Source organism: Erinaceus europaeus, chromosome X (assembly GCF_950295315.1).
Source record: "Erinaceus europaeus chromosome X, mEriEur2.1, whole genome shotgun sequence".
Taxonomy (NCBI): Eukaryota; Metazoa; Chordata; class Mammalia; order Eulipotyphla; family Erinaceidae; genus Erinaceus; species Erinaceus europaeus.
Genome location: NC_080185.1, coordinates 62,062,652 through 62,083,705, shown reverse-complemented (window position 1 = coordinate 62,083,705; position 21,054 = coordinate 62,062,652). Strand labels below are relative to the sequence as shown.

Genomic DNA, 21,054 nt, shown 5'->3' with positions numbered 1-21,054 from the left:
TGTTAATAATGTAAATATCTTGAGGCAGGACAGTGGTGCACCTGGTTGAGTTCATATGCACAATGACTTGGGTTCAAACCCCTAGTCCCCACCTGTGGGAGAGGGAGAGGATCTTCATGAGAGGTAAAGCAGTACTGCAAGGGTCTTTCTTTTTCTCTCCCTATCTCTCTCCCTACTTTCCCTCTCAACTTCTCTATAAATAAGTAAATACATATTAAGAAAAATAATATAAAATATTTTGGGATGCTGATATGATAGTGTCCATTTTGGTGGCTGGCTTTAGATATTATGTAACAAAATGTCTTGGCAAACATCTAGTCAATCATTTAATAGTAAAAAATTTTACTGTGGTCACTGTAAAACTCTATGCTCAAAGGAGTTGACTAGAAGGGTATTTGACTTTTCAACTTCATGACAAATATGTTTTGGAGTACTTATCAAATTCCTTTCTAATTAAACTTTTTAAAGTACTGACAATAAATTGGAATTTTTACTTGGAACTAAATAAATTGTTAACTATATAATTTTACAGACATCATGGTTTACTTCTCCAGTATGAAGAGAATTGTACTTTTAAGCTAACTGACTTACATAAACCAAATGGTTACATCTTTTTGTGAGTTTAATTGAAATGACTGCTTTTCTCTCTGATTACACTACTACAGTATTTTTTTAAATCTTTAAAGTGTTCTGAAAAATTCAAAATAATATATTTTAATTATTGCTTTAGATAAATGTACTTAATATTATAGCCATATACCTCCCAGTGATATCCATGTTAAAATACTGCAATATAGGGCAGGGGTAGACAGCATAATGGTTATGCAAAGAGATTCTCATGCCTGAGGCTCCAAAGTCCCAGATTTAGCCCCCTACCCCACCCCAGCACCACCATAAGCCAGAGCTGAGCATTACTCTGGTAAAAAAAATAATACTGAAATATATAGACAAGTTATGTAATAAATAGAAAGGTATTGTTTAGCATTGTGGCAAGCAACTACAGCACAAAGTACCAGAAAGTAGAACCAGTAGATAGAATTTCTAGTTGGCTGTTTTAGCCAAAAATAAGAAATTTGGAAATGAACTAATTGTGTGATCAATAATGTGATTTTATGAAGAACCGTGACTAAGAATAGAGGCTGTTGATAGGGTTGTGCGTTGTCAAGAAGAAATCAGCCTGAAACTGACATCTTTTCTGTACATCTATGTCAGCTAAGAGTCAGAACTCAACCAGTCAGGTACCTGTAAGAGGTCACATTCCTAACTTCTGAACTTCCTGACACTGTGAAAGAATGGGACAAATTGACCTGAGTTAGTTTTCATAAGCAGTTAAAAATCCACTAACTAACTCAGCAACAAAAACAAGCAACACCATTAAAAATAGTGGGAGTGAATAGATAGGAGCCCTAGATCAATGGGGTTTACAATTAACAATATTTGTATACTTTCCTCATATTTGGGAGCTACTCTTTGTCCTGATCCATCTCTCTAGTCCTGCTCTTAACTCCGACACCATCTTCCAAAACAATACGTTTAGCCCACCTACATGTTAGCTATTAGGCTCAGGCAAAAATTAGTAAAGTCATGGGCCCTTTGAAATATACCTAAAATGGACTTCCTAGACCCTTAGTTCCATCTGCTCTATTCTTATCTTCAGGTTCCTGATTAATAAAAATTTTGTCCTGCTTTATATGTTACCACTTTTCAGCCCTCAAGTTGCAGATGCTACCACAACACCATGCTGAGTTCCCTGGGCAGATGACCTCACCAGTGTGTCCTGGAACCTCACCTCCCAGAGCCCTACCATACTAGGGAAAGATAGAAACAGGCTGTAGGTATGAAATGACCTGCCAATACCTTAGGCAGAGAAGAAGCAATTACAGAAGACAGACCTAGGAACTCCAGTGGTGCAATCGGTTAGCGTGTGGTACTTATACAGAAGACAGACCTCCCACCTTCTACACCCCATAAAGATCTTTGATGCATACTCTCAGGATAAAGAATAGGAACCATCCAATGAAGGGGTTGGGATACAGAACTCTGGTGGTGGGAACTGTATGAAACTGTATCCCTCTTATCCTACAATCTTGTTAATCATTATTAAATCACTAATTTTGTTTTTTTAAAAAATGGGTAGAGGATATGGACAGAATATTCATCAAGGAAGATATCAAAAGGGCCAACAGATATATGAAAAAACATTCAAAATCACTAATTATTAGATGAATGCAAACAAACAAAACTATGAGCTATCATTTCACACCTGCATTAGGAAAGACAGTAACAAGAAGTTAGAGAGGATATAGGGGAAAAGAGACCCTATCAAACTGCTAGTAGAAATGCAAATTGGCCCAACCCCTGTTGAAAACAGACTGGAGACTTCTCAGAACCACTCTAGAAATGGACCTACCCTATGACCTAGCAATTCCTCTCCTGGGGATATAACCAAAGAAAGAAAATATACCCATACAAAGACAACTATGAACAGATATGCTCATAGCAGCACAAAGGAAATCCAGATGCCCAATGACAGATGAATAATAGCTAAGAAAGTTGTGGTATATATACACAGGATGGAATACTACTCAGCTGTTAAAAATGATGAAACCATCTCCCTTACATATCTTGGGTGGAGCTTGAAGGAATCATGTTAAATGAGATAAGCTAAAAAGAAAAGGATGAGTACTAGATGATCTGACTCATAGGTGAAACTTAAGGCACAAGAATAGAAAAGGGAAACACAAAGTAAAACTTGGACAGGGTTTGATGTATTGCACCAAAGCATGGGACCCTAGGGAAATAAGGAAAAGGAAAGGGCAGCAGGGAGGGAGGGCTTTGGGGTCTTAGTGCATGATGGTGGAAAAGTACCTAAGTGAGGTGAAAGAGTGTTTTTCCAGACACCTATCACAAGGAATGAGAAATTGAACCCATCTGTCAAAACTACTGTAATCCTAAATTAACCTCTAATCAGATAAAAAAAAAGAGAATCTATAAAACCATCCAGCAGTTGTCTTTCTTTTTTTTTCCTTTTATTTATAAAAAGGAAACACTGACAAAACCATAGGATAAGGGGTACAACTCCACACAATTCCCACCACCAGAACTCTGTATCCCATCCCCTCCCTTGAAAGTTTTCCTATTCTTTAACCCTATGAGAGTATGGACCCAAGGTCATTGTGGGATGTAGAAGGTGGAAGGTCTGGCTTCTGTAATTGCTTCCCTGCTGAACACAGGCGTTGACAGGTCAATCCATACTTCCAGCCTGCCTCTTTCTTTCCCTATTGGGTCAGGGCTCTGGGGAAGCAGGGCTCCAGGACATATTGGTGGTGTCTGGTGGTGTCGTCTGTCCAGGGAAGTCTGGTTAGCATCATGGTAGCATCTGGAGCCTGGTGGCTGAAAAGTGAGTTAACATATAAAGCCAAATAAACTGTTGACTAATTGTGAACCTAAAGGCTGGAACAGTGCAGATGAAGAGTTGGAGGTGGGTCTCTATTTTGTAGATAGCTAGTAGGCATATTTTAGTTATATTCCAAAGGGCCTGTGTGTATACTAGTTTGTTTTTTTTCCCTGAGCCTGAAATCTGATATGCAGGTGGATCCGAGTTCTTGTCTGGGGAGATGATGCCACCCCCTTGTGGGCCTCCATAAGACCTTGCCCTCAACTTGGATCAATAACAGTAGAGAATGTTCCAACCTCCAAAGGAGGCTGGACAACATAATCCATGCTACACCTGAGGAAGATGGGTCCTGATATTGGGGCAGCTTGGAATTTTCCTACTTACGACCATAGAGTGTGAGCTCAGATCTACAGGGATGCAGAGGTCACACAGGCTCCTAAGCTGAATATGGGCCCTAGATGAGATCAAATTGATGGGGTTTACAGTTAACACTATTTATGCACCTTTCCCATATTTGGGAGCTACTCTCTTCCCTGATCCAGCTTTCTGATCCTTTTTCCAGCAGTTGTCTTTCATCTCTACTCATTACACTCAGCATATTCAACTCCAGTTCCATCCAGTTTGTTCCAAATGATACATACTCCTGAAGTCTTAGTTTTTTTAATTGTTCTACTTCTTTTTTTAAATTAATTTATTTATTTAAAAAAGGAGACATTAACAAAACCATAGGATAGGAGGGGTGCAACTCCACACAATTCCCATCACCAGATCTCTATATCCCATCCCCTCCCCTGATAGCTTTCCCATTCTCTATCCCTCTGGGAGTAGAAATCTTAGTTTTTAAAACAATGTTGACTCACTACTTAAAACATTATTGAGAAGCCATGAATGAAGAACTATTCCCAAAAGAATCAGGTTAACAAAGTATGTATGATAATAAAAATAACTTTGCTTTCAACCTAACCTCAGAAAAGTTCTTTCTGGCATAATGCTAAATAACTTTAATGCTTGTCATCTGTTTTGATCCACAATGTAATATATATATATGGAGTCAATCTCTAAACCAGCTCATTGTTTGAGCAATCTAAGACTCCACCCTAGGTTTGAGTTCCCATGGACCTGAGTTCATCAGTTCCATTTTTAATAACCTCATCTAGAGTTCAATCTTTTGTTTGTGCCCTCTTGTATACCTTTGTCTGCTCTTAAGTACATACCAATGAAACTGACGGACACTTTACCTAAAGCACTGGATGAAACCAACACAATAATATCTACCACCTTACTTGGAAGAGATCATGTGTCAGTCTCCAGCGGTCTCAATTATGAATATTAATAGGAATGGGCGCACGGGCCACTGTCTGGAGCAGTTTGCTCACATTTAAGAAGTTCCATCCTCACCAGGCACCCATCGGTGACGGGAGGGGAAAAAAGATGCCCATACTGAGGGCCTTGGAGCTCTTTGTCCGTCAGCCCAGTGGACGGGCCGCTGTGGGACCACCGCCCACCCCGGGGCTCCAGAGATCTGGGATCCACCCGGAAAGGGATCCACCGCGCGCCGGGCTAAAGGCAGCGCGCTCCAGACAAAGGCGCAGACTCCCTCCCGGCCCCAGTCCCACCGGCCCTCCACTTCCCGGAACCCGGGTACACCCATCCAAGGGCAGCAGTGCCCTCTCGTCCTGGGTGGCCGGGGCCGCAGCGCTCACCTGGAGGTCTGAAGGCTAAGGCAGGCGGCCGGCGGAAAGGAACTAGAAAGGTAGAGGGCGTGCCCAACAGACAGGGCAACCAAACCGAGCTCGGCCTTCACGCGCCAAGCCTGGCAATTACAGGCCATAGCCTCGGCCCCGCCCCTCTCCTCTCATTGGGAGAAGCTTCCCAACTCCGCCTCTCGCCCCGCCCCCGTCTAACAGCACCGCCCCCAGTCCGCAGTCTGTTCAAATCTGAACCTCGGCCCTCAGCAACAAGGTCTGGATGATGTCATACCACACCCCGCCCTTGCAAGCCCATCTCAGCTCTGAAGTTGGCCTGCAGACCTGCCTCCTACCACCGCTGCTTTTGTCCTGAAGGCCCACTTCCCTTCTTTCGCAGGATACGAACCCACGATATTGGAGGTTTCTACTATAAGCAGACACTTATTGTCCAGTTTTAGTTACGGTAAAGCACAATTTTTGGAAACAGCACCACTTAGTGTTTGCGTCAGGGGAGAGCAGTGAGAGAGTTATCTCGAAAGAGCTAAATAATGTGGTTGCTTGTGCACAAGAAAGATAGCAGCCCTTCACTTATTTCTCTAAACATAAGCACCCCTAGCTCCATCCATTTTGTCCAAAGAACACATCATCTTATTTGATGCAGAGTTATATTTCATGGAGTCTACATTCCATAACTTTATCCAGTCACCTGTTGATAAGCATTTAGGCTGTTCCCACGCTTTGGCTACTGTGAATATGTACTCATGTGTCATATGTGGAATCTAAAGAACTGAAACACATGAACTTGCAAAAAACAAAACATAAGCAAACTAAGTGTCTCTATAACGTTGTGAGAACTGTAGTGATTATCACTGAGAAGGTGTAGACAAAGAACTTTGGTGATGGGCGCAGTGTAGAACTACATACAGCCTGTAGTCTTACACTCATAAACAACTATTAATCACAAATGAAAAATGACTTACAAAAACAAAAAGAGAGAAGAAGATATCAGCTTTGGGACTGAGCAGTCGTGCACCCCACATAGTACACACGTTACCATTCCAAGGATCTGGGTTAAAGCCTCCATTCCCCACCTGCAGTGAGGAAGCTTCACAGTCAGTGGTGCAGGTCTCTTTCTCCCTCTCCCTCCTCCTTCTCTCAATTGCTTTGTCCCGAAAAGAAAAGAAAAAAAGAAAAGAAAAGAGAAGAGAAGAAAAGAAAAGGAAAAAGAAAAAGAAGAAAAAGAGAAAAGAGAGGGGAGGGGAGGGGAGGGGAGGGAAATAGCACCTTTATAGTTTCCCTGACTGTATTGTCTTGATGTTCTTACTCCATCTTGGAATTATTCCTTAAGTTATTATGCCTGGTAAGTGAGGTTATTTCATCATTGATTCATCTAAGTGCACTGATATTGCCCCCAACCCCAGGTAGTAGTGTTCCTGGTTAATCACACATGCTGCCATGCTCAAGGGCCTGTGCTCAAGCTCCCAGTCCCCACCTGCAGGGGGGGAAGCTTCATGAGTGGTGAAGCAATGTTGTAGGCTTTTCTCTGTCTCTCTCTACACTCTCTCCCCCTATCAATTTCTCTTTGTCTTAGCAAATACAATACATAAATAAATCATTAAAATAAAATTATACTAGCAATTTCATTTATCACGCTTTTGAATTTTATCCATATTTTAGCATATATTCATAGTAAATATATTTTTGTTGCAGATTATTACTCCCTTTATTGACATATATTTGTTTATATATACCCCGATAATAAATATTTGAATTACTTTCCTATATATAATCAGTGAATTACAATGCTATAAACGTTTAAGAAAAAGTATTTGAATGACTATTTTTTTCTCTTGGGTAAATTCTGAGAGTGGAATTGTTAGGTTATGCAATAAATTTACTTTAAACTTTTTTATTGATGTTTTCAGTATTATTACTTTTAGATATAAAAATAGTATCATGAAAATGGGTCTAGTTTTTTTTTTTTTTACTTTGGATTTTCAAAAGTTTCTAACATCTGACTCATGACCACCGAATGTGAACTCAGATCTACAGGGATGCAGTGGTCATGAGGCTCCTAAGCTGAATATGGGCCCCGGATCAGTTCAAATTAATGGGGTTTACAGTCAACTATATTTATACACCTTTCCCATATTTGGGAGTTACTCTTTTCCTGGATCCAGCTTTCTGGTCCTTTTTCCAGCCATGACATCATTTCCCCAGACAATACCTTGGATCTACCTGCATATCAGATGTCAGGCTCAGGAAAAGAAATAGTATAGTCATGGGCCCTTTGGAATATAACTAAAATAGGCCTACTAGCTATATATAAAACAGAGACCCCCAAATCTTCATCTGCACTATTCTAACCTTTAGGATCATGATTAGTCAACAATTTGGCTTTATATGTTAACACTTCTTTCAGCCACCAAGTTCCAGATGCTAACATGATGACAACTGGACTTCCCTGGGCAGACAACCCCACCAATGTTTCCTGGAGCCCTGCTTCCCCAGAGCTCTGCCCCACTTGGGAAAGAGAGAGACAGGCTGGGAGTATGGATTGACCTGCACATGCCGATGTTCAGCGGGGAAGCAATTACAGAAGCCAGACCTTCCACCTTCTGCACCCCATAATGACCCTGGGTCCATACTCCTAGAGGGATAAAGAAAAGGACAGCTGTCGGGGGAAAGGGATGGGATGCAGAGTTCTGGTAGTGGGAATTGTGTGGAGTTGTACCCCTCTTATCCTATGGTTTTTGTCAGTGTTTCCTTTTTTAAAAAAATATTTATTTATTCATTTATTCCCTTCTGTTGCCCTTGTTTTATTATTGTAGGTATTATTGTTGTCATCGTTGTTGGATAGGACAGAGAGAAATGGAAAGAGGAGGGGAAGACAGAGAGGAGGAGAGAAAGACACCTGCAGACCTGCTTCACTGCTTGTGAAGAGACTCCCCTGCAGGTGGGGATCGGATCCGGGGGCTCGAACCGGGATACTTTGGCCGGTCCTTTTGCTTTGCACCACGTGCGCTTAACTGCTGCACTACCACCCGACTCCCAGAGTTTACTTTTTTATACATAAAAATTTTTTAAAAACCAAAGAAGTTTCTAATATCATTAAGGTTTTTTGTATTTGTTAACTTATCATCATTTATTTTAATATTTTATATTTATTTTATTTTCACCCGGATTATTGATGAGGACTCTGTGCTTGTATTGGGAGTGCATGGTATCACCTTTTAAAAAACCTTTTAATAGAGACAGAAAGACATTGAGAAACTGAGAGGGAAGGGGAAAATAAAAGGGGGGTAAGAAGGGCAAACACCCACAGCACTTCTTCACCTTCTTTCTGCAAGTAGGGGCCTGGATCCTGGATGCAGATCCTTGCACAAGATAACTCTTGTGCTCAACCAGGTGCTCCCCTGCCCAGCCCCATTATAATTGCTCTTTAGCATATTATCTATTCACACATTTTTTTCCATTGCAGGCTTAATATTCTTAATCATTGAGGCATAGTAGCTTCTTTTCTTTACTTTAAATATTTATTTATTTATTTATTTATTTATGATAAAGACAGGAGGAGAGAGGGAAAGAACCAGACATCACTCTGGTTCATGTGCTGCCTTGGATTGCACTCATGACCTCACGCTTGAGAGTCTAATGCTTTGTCTACTGCTTCACCTCCCGGACCACTTAGTTTCTTTTTCAGCTCATGATTTTATAGTGGTTTACATATATGTTGCTGCTAGATAACTCACCTGAAAGGGTGTCTGCTTTGTCATGTTTGCAACCCAGATTCAACCTAGTCTCCAATGAACAGGGAGAAAGTTTGGTGTTATGGTGTCTTGCTCTATCTCCCTCTCTCTGTCTCTGTTTATCTATCAATATTTGAAACAGTACTACAATCACTGCACACACACACACACACACACACACACACACACACACCACACACCACACACGCATGCACACATATAGTTGAAATTGTAATCAAACTGTTTCTTAGACTTTGTGAAAACTAATTATCAGAGGAAGGGCACAAAATTTATAATGGGTGTGGTAATTTACACATACACATACATCTGTTTGGTTTTAAACTATAATCACATCTTTTAAAATTGCAGAGTAGTAGTCCAGTGAGTATGTCATCCATAGCTTCTTTTTTTAATTTTTTTTCTTTCTTAATACTTTATTTTAATAAATAAATCAGAGAGAAAGAGAAGGAGAGAGACAGAGGCCACAGCTAAAATAGACTTCCTAGCTTCTTCCCACAGGAAGACACTTAGTTCCACTTGCTCTGCTCTTACCTTTAGGTTCCTGATTACTAAACAATTTGTCCTCCTTTATATCTTACTGCTTTTCAGACACCAATTTGCAAATGCTACATGACACTTCCCTGGGCAGATGACCTCACATATGTGTACTGGAACCTAATTTCACCAGATCCCTACCCCACTGGGCAAAGATAGAAACAGTTTGGGGGTATGGAGTGACCTGTCAATGCCCATGTTCTGTTCTGTGTAGATTTATGTATATCATTGATTTTATTCATAATAGTAATTTCAAATGTTGAGTCTCATGTGAACATTAGAAGTTTTCATGTTGGAGGTGGGAATAGGAGTAGAAAGTTGGATCAGGGCAGAGTAGTTTACAAATATGGGGAAAGTATATACATACTGTAAACTATAAATCCCATCAGTCTGGCCTAGGGCCCATGTATGTTCAATCTAAGCTCACATTCCATGCTCATAGATAGGAACATTTTAGGCTGTACTCATTTTCAGATCAGTCTTCCTCGAGTGGCAGAGTATGTTGACCCAGCCTCCCTTCAGAAAGTGGGGCAGTTTCTACCATTGTTGTTCTACAATGAGGGAAAGGTCCTGTAGAGTCCCACAAGAGGATTTATGATGTTCCTGATGGAGATGACCAATGATAGTGGATACAGGGATTTGTAGAAGTCTAGGCCCATCATATCTATGTGTGAATCCCAGATTCCCTAACTAGGGCCTCAGATGATGGGGTGGCCTGGTAGTGACCAAAAGGGCCATCATTAAAGTGTGCTGGTCTATTGCCCTTATCCAGCTTTTAAAGTCCTTACTTTATCTGACAGAACTAGACTTAGAGTGATTGAGTGAAGGAAGTCACTCATGTCCAGTGGAGAAGCAATTAAAGAAGCCAGACCTCCCCCCTTCAGGTGGATTAAAAGAAGATCAAAGAGATCTCTGGTCCATACTCCGAGAGGGATAAAGAATACGGAAACTTCCAATGGTGGGAATGGGATACAGAACTCCAGTGGTGGGAATTGTATGGAATTGTACGCCTCTTTTCACACAATCTTGCCAACAATTACTAAGTGTTTAATAAAGAAAAAAAAAAGAAGTTTTCATGTCAGTAAAATTGGTTGATTCCTGAGGAATTTTCTTTCTCATATGGTCATCAGATCTACCCCCTTTGTGGGTATTTTCTCAGAGTAAGGACTACAAAAGCTGGATAAGGATAAGAGACTGGCATACTTTTATTTATTTGTTTGTTTATTTATTTATTTATTTATTTAAAAAAGGAGACATTAACAAAACCTTAGGATAAGAGGGGTACAATTCCACATAATTCCCACCACCAGATTTCTGTATCCAATCCCCTCCCAATAACTTTCCTATTCTTTATCCCTCTGGGAATATGGACCCAAGTTCATTGTGGGATGCAGAAGGTGGAAGGCCTGGCTTCTGTTATTGCTTCCCTGCTGGACATGGGCATTGACTGGTCGATCCATACTCCCAGGAGACTGGCATACTTTAAGGATGACTCTTTAGTCAGTATCAGGCCACTCCATCATCTGGGGCCCTAGTTGGGGAGTACTGAGATTCCCAAACAGACATAATGGGACTAGACCTCGAATAGATTACTCTCTCTCCATTGTTACCAGTTATCTCTATCAGGAACAACACAATAGACCTCTTTGTGGTCCCCATAAGACCTTGCCCTCAACTTGGATCAACAATGGTAGAGAATGTCCCATCTTCCGAAGGGAGGATGGATAACATACTCTGTGTTCCATCTGAGGAAGATGGGTCCCGAAATTGGAGCAGCTTGGAACGTTCCTACTAATGATCACAGAATGTGAGTTCAGATCTACAGGGATGCAGAGGTCACATAGGCTCCTAACCTGAATATGGGCCCTAGATGAGATCAAATTGATGGGGTTTACAGTTAACACTATTTATACCCCTTTCTCATATTTGGGAGCTACTCTCTTCCCTGATTCAGCTTTCTGGTCCTTTTTCCAGCCATGACTTCATCGCCCCAGAAAATAACTTGGATCCACCTGCATTCAGATGTCAGGCTCAGTAAAAACAAAAAATAAAACAAAACAAAAAAGCAAACAAGAGTATAGTTATGGTCCCTTTGGAATATAACTAAAATAGGCCTACTAGATATTTCCAAAAGGGAGACCCCCCAACTCTTCATCTGCAATATTACAGCCTTTAGGTTCATGATTAGTCAATAATATATTTGGCTTTATATGTTAACTCTTCTTTCAGCCACCAGGTTCTAGATGCTACCATGATTCCAACCAGACTTCCCTGGGCAGACGACCCTACCATGTGTCCTGAAGCCTCGCTTCCCCAGAGCTCCACCTCACTAGGGAAAGAGAGAGAGACAGGCTGGGAGTATGGACAGACCTGTCAACACTCACGTTCAGCAGGGAAGCAATTACAGAAGCCAGACCTTCTACCTTCTGCACCCCATAATGACGCTGGGTCCATACCCCCAGAAGGATAATAGGAAAGTTATCAGGGGAGGGAATGGGATACGGAGTTCTGGTGGTGGGAATTGAGTGGAGTTGTACCCCTCTTATCCTATGGTTTCTGTCAGTGTTTCCTTTTTATAAATAAAATTAATATATATATGCTCCCAATATGTGTACACACAAATATATATATATATATATATATCTTACTGACCTTAAGTGAGACATCATCAGCAGCACAATATTAGCTGGAGACATCAACACAATACTCACAGCAAGAGACAGATCATCAGAACAAAAAGTCAACAAAGACATAGAGACTTTAAATGCAGTCATAGAGGAGATGAGCTTAACAGATATATTCAGAAACTTTCACTCCCCCCCTAAGAATATATATTCTTTTCAAATGCACATGGAACATTTTCAAGGATCAACCATGTGTTGGGACAAAAAGCCAGCTTTAATAAATGCATGAATATTGAAATCATTAAAAAAGCATATTTTCTTTTTTTAATTTTATTTTTTTATTTATTCCCTTTTGTTGTCCTTGTTGTTTTTTATTGTTGTAGTTATTATTGTTGTTGTCATTGTTGGATAGGACAGAGAGAAATGGAGAGAGGAGGGGAAGACAGAGAGGAGGAGAGAAAGATAGACACCTGCAGACCTGCTTCACCACCTGTGAAGCGACTCCCCTGCAGGTGGGGAGCCGGGGTTCGAACCGGGATCCTTATGCCGGTCCTTGTGCTTTGCGCCACCTGCGCTTAACCCGCTGCGCTACAGCCCGACTCCCAAAAGCATATTTTCTTATCATGAAGTGTTAAGATTGAAAATAAATCACAAAAAGAAACAAAGAAATATACCCAAACTATGGAAACTGAACAATACGCTTATGAATAATACCTGAGCCACTGAAGAAATTAAAAATTATTTGGACAACAATGAAAATGAAGAGACCGACTATTAGACTCTGTAGTATGCAGTAAAAGCTGTCCTAAGAGGGGGGTTTATAACAATACAGGCCCATGTTAACAAACAGTGAAGATCTCAAGCTATCTGACATCACAACTGAGTCAACTACAAAAGGAGCAACAAAGAGACGCAAAAGTCGGTAGGAGGAAAGAAATAGTCAAAATCAGAGCAGAGGGGTGGGGGGGAGAGTACAGGTCCTGGAAAAGGATGACAGAGGACCTAGTGGGGGTTGTATTGTTATGTGGAAAACTGAGAAATGTTATGCATGTACAAACTACTGTATCCACTGTCAAATGTAAAACATTAATCCCCCAATAAATGGAAAAAGTCCCCCAAAATAAAAGAGCAGAATTTCAGGAAATAGAATTCAGAATGATAATCTAAAGGATTAGTGAAACCAAGAGCTATTTCATCAAAGGATAAATAAAATAGATAAACCACTGGCTAGATTCATAAAAAGCAAGAGAGAAGGCTATGACAGAAACAATCAGGAATGAGAGAGTTGAAATTACAACTGAAGATGGAGAAATTTTTAAAAATCATATATATTGTGTTTATCTCTATGGAAATAAATTGTACAATCTAGGAGAGATGAATGCATTTCTAGAATCATACCACCTGCCAAGCCTAACCTAAGAGGAAGCAGATAACTTAAACAGGTCAATCACTAGTTTAGAAATTGTATCAAAAATCCACACAAGAATGAAAGCCCAGGCCAGGGTGGCTTTACTAATGAATTTTATAAGACTTTCACAGAAGAACTAACACCTATTCTCTTCAGGCTATTTCAGAAAACTAAAGAAGGTCAAACAATACCAAACACATTCTATGAGGCAAATATCACTTTGACCCCAAAAGCAGGAAGGAAATTTATCTACCAGAAAAGAAATCTATCAACCTGTATCCCTGATGAACATTGATGCAAAGATCCTAAACAAGATCTTGGCAAATCAAATCCAACAACATATCAAGAGAATAATTGTGGAATTCATTCCTGGGAAATAGTGATTATTCAGCATCCACAAATCAATCAATGTAGCTAATCCTCAGCAAAAATAAGGATAAAAATCACATGGTTATATCAATTTATGCCAAAAAGGCATTTGACAAGACCCAACACTACTTCATGATAAAGACCCTCCAGAAACTGGGACTAGAAAGACCATTCCTCAACATAACAAAGACAAACTCAAAGCTAACATCATTCTCAATTAGGAAAAGCTGAAAGCTTTCCCCCTAAAATCAGGAACCAGACAAGGATGTCCACTGTCTCCACTGCTATTCAACATAGTTCTTGAGGTCCTAGCCACTGCAATCAGAGAAGAGTTATCAAAGGCATACAAGTTGGAAAAGAAGAAATCAAACTATCACTCTTTGCTGATGACATGATATTACACCTAGAGAACCCCGAAGACTCAACCAAAAAACTACTGGAAATAATTAATAAATTCAGTAGAGTACCAGGACACAAAATCAATACACATAAATCTGTGGGATTTCTGTACACAAAAAGTCTGAGGAAAAGGAAATAGAAGATTTAATCTTATTTACAATTGTACTTAAAAATATAAAATACCTCCCGCCCCCCCAAAAAAAACACATAAAATACCTTGGTGTGAACCTCATGAAGGATGTGAAGGACCTTTATAATAGAAAGTATAAGACAATGCTAAAAGAAATAGAGAATAGACAGATTTGTAGGACTCTGGAGAGGTGAGGGGACACATTGGTAATGTCATCTGCCCAGGGATTAGCACTGCTCTTCTAATTGTTCAAGTTATGCTCTTTTGAGGTAACAAATAAGAAAGGCTATCAGAGGGATTGGTGTGAAGAGAAAGAGGGAGGGAGATGGTTAACTAGTACAAAGGTATTTGAGTATTAATGTTCTTCTATGAGTATAGAATCACTAACTGCATGGTCAAGCTCAGATCCTTGCAATGAGGTGTGAAAAAAATACTGTGGACATCACGAGTGGAGGCAAGGAATCAGAATGATGAAGTCAGAGGAACATAACAAGAAAACAGTAAACTGGGTAGTTCTCCAGGAGCCCTTCTAGGACCCTTCCCATTTCTTATAAATAACCAAATACTTGCAGAGGCAGCTTGCAGGGACTTCTCTTATTTAAAAGACATATAGTTATTGGGAAACTTCATAATGTACTCATTCAGTAGTGGAATTCAAGCCCCAGGTGGGTTCAAGCCCCAGTCTCCCCTCCTGCAGGGGAGTCGCTTCACAGGCAGGCGGTGAAGCAGGTCTGCAGGTGTCTTTCTCGCCTTCTGTCTTCCCCTCCTCTCTCCATTTCGCTCTGTCCTATCCAACAACGATGACAACAGCAATAATAACTACAACAATAAGAAACAACAAGGGCAACAAAAGGGAAAATAAATAAATAAAATAAAATAAAAAAGAAAATGGGGAGAGGAGGGGAAGACAGACTCCTGCAGACTTGTTTCACCCCTGGTGTAATGACCCCTCCCCCCTACAGGTGGGGAGTCAGAGGCTCCACCCAGGATCCTTCCGCGGGTCCTTGCACTTCACTTCGAGCCCTGTGTTCTTAAACCACTGCGCCACCGCCCAACCCCTGTGGAGCGTTTTTAGAGCCTTTCTAGGTAAGCCCCCTGCCTAGCTTCCAGCTCCCAGCCCACATCCGTGCCCCCGTTTTAGTGAAGAGAAATTGCATCGCAACACTTTTGTATCCTTCCGCTTGATTGGGTTTGAGCAGATTCAGACTTTACCTTCTAACGCCGGTTTACATTTCAATTCAGGAGGAGGAAAAAAAGGCAAGTCTTGTGGGGAGGAGGAGCTCCCAAAAGAAGGTAACTGATACCAAGACCCTCTGATATTTTACCTTTTTCCATGCAGTAATACTTTCTGTACGTACAGAAACCAGCCACACCCATTCTAATAGCAGAACCTTCTTGGATGGGCTAGGAAAGGTCACTGGAGGCGGGGGGTGGGGGTGGGGGTGGGGGAATACCTTGTGCAAAGCTTGGTATCACTCCGCTGCCGCCGGACCGGATCCTCTTAACTCATGCTCTTGACTCCTCCCTCGGTTGGTTTTGTTTTTGCGTCCGTGGCAAAGCCTGGTCTGCGGAGGAAAAGGTAGATGTTCGTGCTTTAAAATGGGGTCTTAGAGGAGTCCTGGGGTACCAGAAAAGGGAATATTGTAAAATGATCATTATCTGTATTTACCGCTTTTAATTTGATAAAGCACGTAACTAGTCCTGAATCCCTGGGGCTGGGCAAACCCACAAGCACGGTCGCCGCTCCTGTTTCATGTCTTTGTGTCCATCTGACTGTTTATCCCTCTCTCTGTATGACACAGCATCTTTTGAAGCAAGGAAATGAAAAAACTGCCTATTTTCGAAGCAGAGCAGGTCAGTGAGATGGAGGGCCTGGGAGTATGAGTATGGTTATCACAGAGCTCTGGTTATCTGACCTCCTGGGGTGCCCGGTGGTGAGGGAAAGGGATTAAGGTGATTTAATAAAAGTCATATATATGTTTATTGTTGGATAGAGACAGAAACTGAGAGGGGAGGAAGAGAGATAGAGGGAGAGAGACAGAGAGACACCTGTAGCCCTGATTCACCACTCGTGAAGCTTTCCCCCTGCAGGTGGGGACCAGGGACTGGAACCTGGGTCCTTGTGCATTGTAATGTGTGCACTTAACCAGGTGCGCCACCAGCTGGCGCCCCCTAGATAAAGGTGGTTTTGTGGTAAAAAATGGTAAATTTAAAATGATCTGTGTCTTGCCAGCTTTTCCAGACACATCTGACCATTTTGGGGAAGAGAAAGGGAAGGAACAACGGCTACTAGTGGAGAAATACCTGATTATCAGCGTGGAGGAGGGGCTGCTGCTATAGGTTAATAGTGTTGTCTTGGGAGCCAGGGAGTGTAAAAAGAGGTTTCAAGTGTTTGATGATCGAAGCTATGGACTACAAGCTTGTTTTGTCCTGGCTATTGTTTTTACCATTAGTAAAACCTGTTTTCATTTGTCTTTGAGTGTAAAAATATATATACTTGAGGTTCTGACAGTAGACCTCAATGGAAAGGAAGAAGGAAAAGAAAGTTGGTCTAATAGCTTTAGAGTGAGGAGTGCTTGGAGGTGGCAGATTTATAATTGAGCAGGCATGCGTCTGCAGGAAACTGCAAACCTCCTTTCTGACAACTTTTTAAACAGTGTTCCTCTTACTCTCATTGCCTTGCAGAAAATGATAAGCTTTGGGTAGAGGAAGGTGACATAAGGCCCAAGATAAAATTTGGAAACAATAATTTTCATTGCTTTCCAAATCAACTTCCATGACTTTTCTGAGCATTCCATCCCTACTAACTCCACTACTATCCTACTGGGGTGCTTGAGTTGTCTCTGAAGGTTAATTGTTTGATGCTGGGAATGGAACAGAAGAATCTAAGAGATTTTCAGGAAAGTAAAGAAGGTAGTGAATGTTTGCCAAACATATCCGGAAAGGACCATTCCCTAGGTTTGTTGGATTTTCAGGTATAATCCAATTTGAAGCCTGGAAATGAAGAAGGGAAAAGTGCCTCACATATATTATGATTGATGTGAGGGTTGAGCTACAGAGGATACTTTAAAATTACAGAATTCTGGGGCGCTGGGCGGTAGTGCAACAGGTTAAGTGCACATTGCTTGAATCATAAGGACCGGCTCAAGGATCCCGGTTGGAGCCCTTGCCTCCCCACCTGTACGGGAGTCACCTCACGAGCAGTGAAGCAGGTCTGCTGGTATCTTTCTCTCCCCCTCTCTGTCTTCCCCTCCTCTCTTGATTTCTTTCTGTCCTATCCAACATCAATGACAGCAACAGCAACAACAATAATAACAACAGCAATGGTAAACAACAAGGATAACAAAAGGGAAAAAATAGTCTCCAGGAGCAGAGGATTCATAGTGTAGGCATCAAGCCCCAGCAATGGAATTTTTTTTCCTGGTTCACCAGTTCACTGATCTATATCTGAGTTAGTTGGGAATCTTGCTAAGCTTTGGGGACACAGAAAGGTAATCACATCTGCTTTTCTTACTTTTCCATTTCTTTTTCCTTTGCCTGTACTTGTGACTCATCCTGATTCTCAACGAGGAAATGCCAGAGTAATCATTGAAGAGGAAAACTGGGCAACAGAGAGAAGGAGGAGCAACTCTGAAGCAGGGCAATGAAAAGAAGGGTCCTGAAGGAGGGAAAGGTGGAATAAACTTCTAATATAGAGAACGGGAACTGAGGTCTGTTTTCAGACATAATTTTCCACATTCTATTTATTTATCCACATATCTGCCCCATATTTTTGATAGGTCTTACCATAATTACAAGTGAGGAAAGGTGAAGGAAATTACTCCAAATCAGTGTAGGTTGGTATCCATGTGGAACTTTCCATGGCAGAACTGTCATATGAGGTAGCAGATAGTTTTTGTGTCTAGCAGGGTTAACGAACCATTCTTGCAATTCCTCCGATTCACTCCCAACCAGATTTTTTTAAACATTCATTTTTTAGATTTTATTTATTGATGAGAAAGATAGGAGGAGAGAGAGAGAAGAACCAGACATTACTCTGATGCATATGCTTCTAGGAATTGAACTCAAGACCTTATGTTTGAGAGTCCAATGCTTTATCCACTGCACTGCCTCCTGGACCACCCAACCAGATTTTCTACTCATAGTATGTGTTTTGTGTATGGACAAGAGTACCACCTGCTGTAGTGAATGGGAAAAGTGAGAGGAGAGAAAATTCACTAATTATTTACCTCTCCCATTTAACATGGATTGTTTTCTTTGTGTTGATCAAAATGAGAAGAAGCTAGAAGAAACTCAAAAGTTCCATTTCCTTCCTCCACTCGTAGGTTTAACTTCAATGCCAGATCTGGTCGCTTTGGAGTAACTGAAGATTACTTGCCTACACAGGGCTGTGCTCAAGTGCACAGCAATCCCTGAGTGAATTTACCCTGTTAATTGCTTGTAACATTGGCATAGCTTGTCATTGGAAAGGGGAGTGACTCACAACTGGACTTTGTATGAAAGTATCAACCCAGGACAGACCTTCAGTCAATTCTGAGACCAGAGTGGGAGTATTTCACTTACCGTTAAGTTGGATTATGATTGACTGTGAGGCATAGGCAAATGCAGAGAAGGGGCTGGGATTGGCCGGAACTCTGTAATCAGTGGCTTTATAGACATTGGGACTAAGACTAAGATCTAGGGAAAGCAGTTATTGAGGCAAAACTGAAAGCAGGACGGTTGACCCAGAGAAAGACTGAGAACGGACCATTAGCCAGGATACAGTGACCTACATTGAAATCTTGGCTGTGACAAGGGAAGTAATCAAGATGGCATCTGTGAATAAGACCAAAGGTGTAGCTGAGGCTAAGGCAACCCCCTTAGCAGAACCTGGTGCAGCATCTCAGACCAAGTCAAAGAAAACACTATCCAAGGGCAGTGCTGTGACTAAATGCAAAGTTAAGAGTGATGGTGGGAATAAAATAAATAACAAATCTACTACCAAAAATACTGAAAAAGCAAATACTGGGTCTAAGCCCCAGAAAAGGGGAGAGACTAATGTTAAGTTCAAGACTGGAGACAAAGATGATATTCTGATAGTCCCCTCTGATGAAGATGAAGAATATGTCTGCTCTTGGTTCTGGACAGGAGAAGAGCCTAGTGTAGGATCCTGGTTCTGGCCTGAAGAAGAGAACCCTTATCAAATTTATATTCCTCTACCTAAGATTGAGGATAAACCTGCAGAACCTGAACTTGCTATAAAGCAAAAAGCAGCAGCATGGTTCAGGGCCAGGTATTGTGTCCTAGTCCCATTAGAGGGACTAGAGCCTCCAGAAGGGAACTGGACTCTGGTAGAAACCCTGATTGAAACACCTCTGGGGATTCGACCTCTGACTAAGATCCCACCCTATAAGGGACCTTACTTGCAGACCTTAGCTGAGATTAAAAATCAGATTAGGTACAGAGAAAACTATGGGCCTAATCCAAAAACCTGCCGCTGTAAATCACGTACCTTTAGCTTAGAACCCGAAGAGTTTGATAAACTTGTTGCCCTACTTAAATTAACTAGGGATCCTTTCATTCATGAAATAGCCAGGATGATCATGGGTATTAGTCCTGCTTATCCATTTACCCAAGATATTGTTCATGATGTGGGCATTACTGTTATGATCGAAAACTTGATCAACAATCCTGATGCTGGAGAGTACCGGCGAGTTTTAAATATAGCGAAGGCGAATTCTGAGTCTTTGGAAGAACCAGAAGCAGGAAAGTCACACACACTTCAAGTCTGCAAGAATGTATTTTCTTCTCCTTTGAACTCCCCTGTGCAACTTGATGCACTGAAGTTATTAGAGCAATTGAGTGTGGATTATGAGGAGCACCAGATAGTTGCCAGTTACATTCCAGATTTCCTCATTTTGTTAAAGAAGGGTAGTGTTAAAACCAAGTTTCATGTTTTAAAAATATTTTTTCGCTTGTCCAAAAATCAGGCCAATACAAGAGAACTGATTAGTGCCAAAGTACTGTCCTCACTGATTGCACCTTTTAACAAAAATGAGTCAAAGACCAATGTTCTTAGTATTATTGAAATATTTGAAAACATAAATTTCCATTTCAAAAAGAAGGCTAAGCTGTTTACCAAGGAAGAGTTCACTAAATCTGAACTTATTTCTATATTCAAGGAAGCAAAAGAGTTTGGTCAGAAACTCCAAGACATAGCAGAGCACAATGATCCTGAGGTGAGAGATAAAGTTATAAGATTAATACTTAAACTCTGAATATTCATTTATTCTCAAAAATGACATTTTTGGTGTTGTTAAATGAAGCTGAAACATTTTGTAATTGTAAATTCAGTACTTATGCTATCTGTTGGTTAATAGGTATAATTTTATGGGTATAAGATAATTTTGAAAAAATATAGTGAGAGCTTGAATGTTTTGTTTTTATTGTGCTATGTAAATTAAAATATTTTCAGCATTTCTGTGACATAGCCCAATAATGAACCAGTATCTTCTGAGTAAGCTCTGCTTGTGCACTTTATAATTGACACATGTGTTTTTCGAGGCTCTGTTAACATGTTAATAAAGTTCTGTCTTAAAACTGGTAAAAATTCTTCTAGTTCTTGAGTTGCAGTCTAGGCAGACACAAAGTACAAACAACATGAAGATAGTAAAGAGCACTGTGTGTGGGGGGGAGGGGTAGAAACAAAGCAAGTTCACATTCATCCTTCGGTTTCAATGTGTTCAAGGGGTAGAC

At 40.9% G+C, this 21,054-nt stretch overlaps 1 protein-coding gene across 23 annotated transcripts in view; it reads left to right on the top strand.

Annotated features, from left to right (window-relative positions):
* Window positions 1–16,111: 16,111 nt before the first annotated feature.
* ARMCX5 (armadillo repeat containing X-linked 5) overlaps window positions 16,112–21,054 on the top strand; it is a 162,619-nt gene continuing 157,676 nt past the window's right edge. For 20 of the 23 annotated variants that reach the window (XM_060183346.1, XM_060183341.1, XM_060183336.1 and 17 more), the window contains exons 1-3: window positions 16,112–16,173; window positions 17,900–18,029; window positions 18,645–20,537. In XM_060183346.1, the coding sequence (XP_060039329.1) occupies window positions 19,128–20,537 (1,410 nt within the window). In that variant the 5' untranslated portion in view covers window positions 16,112–16,173; window positions 17,900–18,029; window positions 18,645–19,127. Of the gene's footprint in view, window positions 16,174–17,397; window positions 17,532–17,889; window positions 18,030–18,644; window positions 20,538–21,054 lie in introns of all 23 variants that reach the window. The other 3 variants (XM_060183326.1, XM_060183327.1, XM_060183328.1) reach the window with 3 other exon arrangements.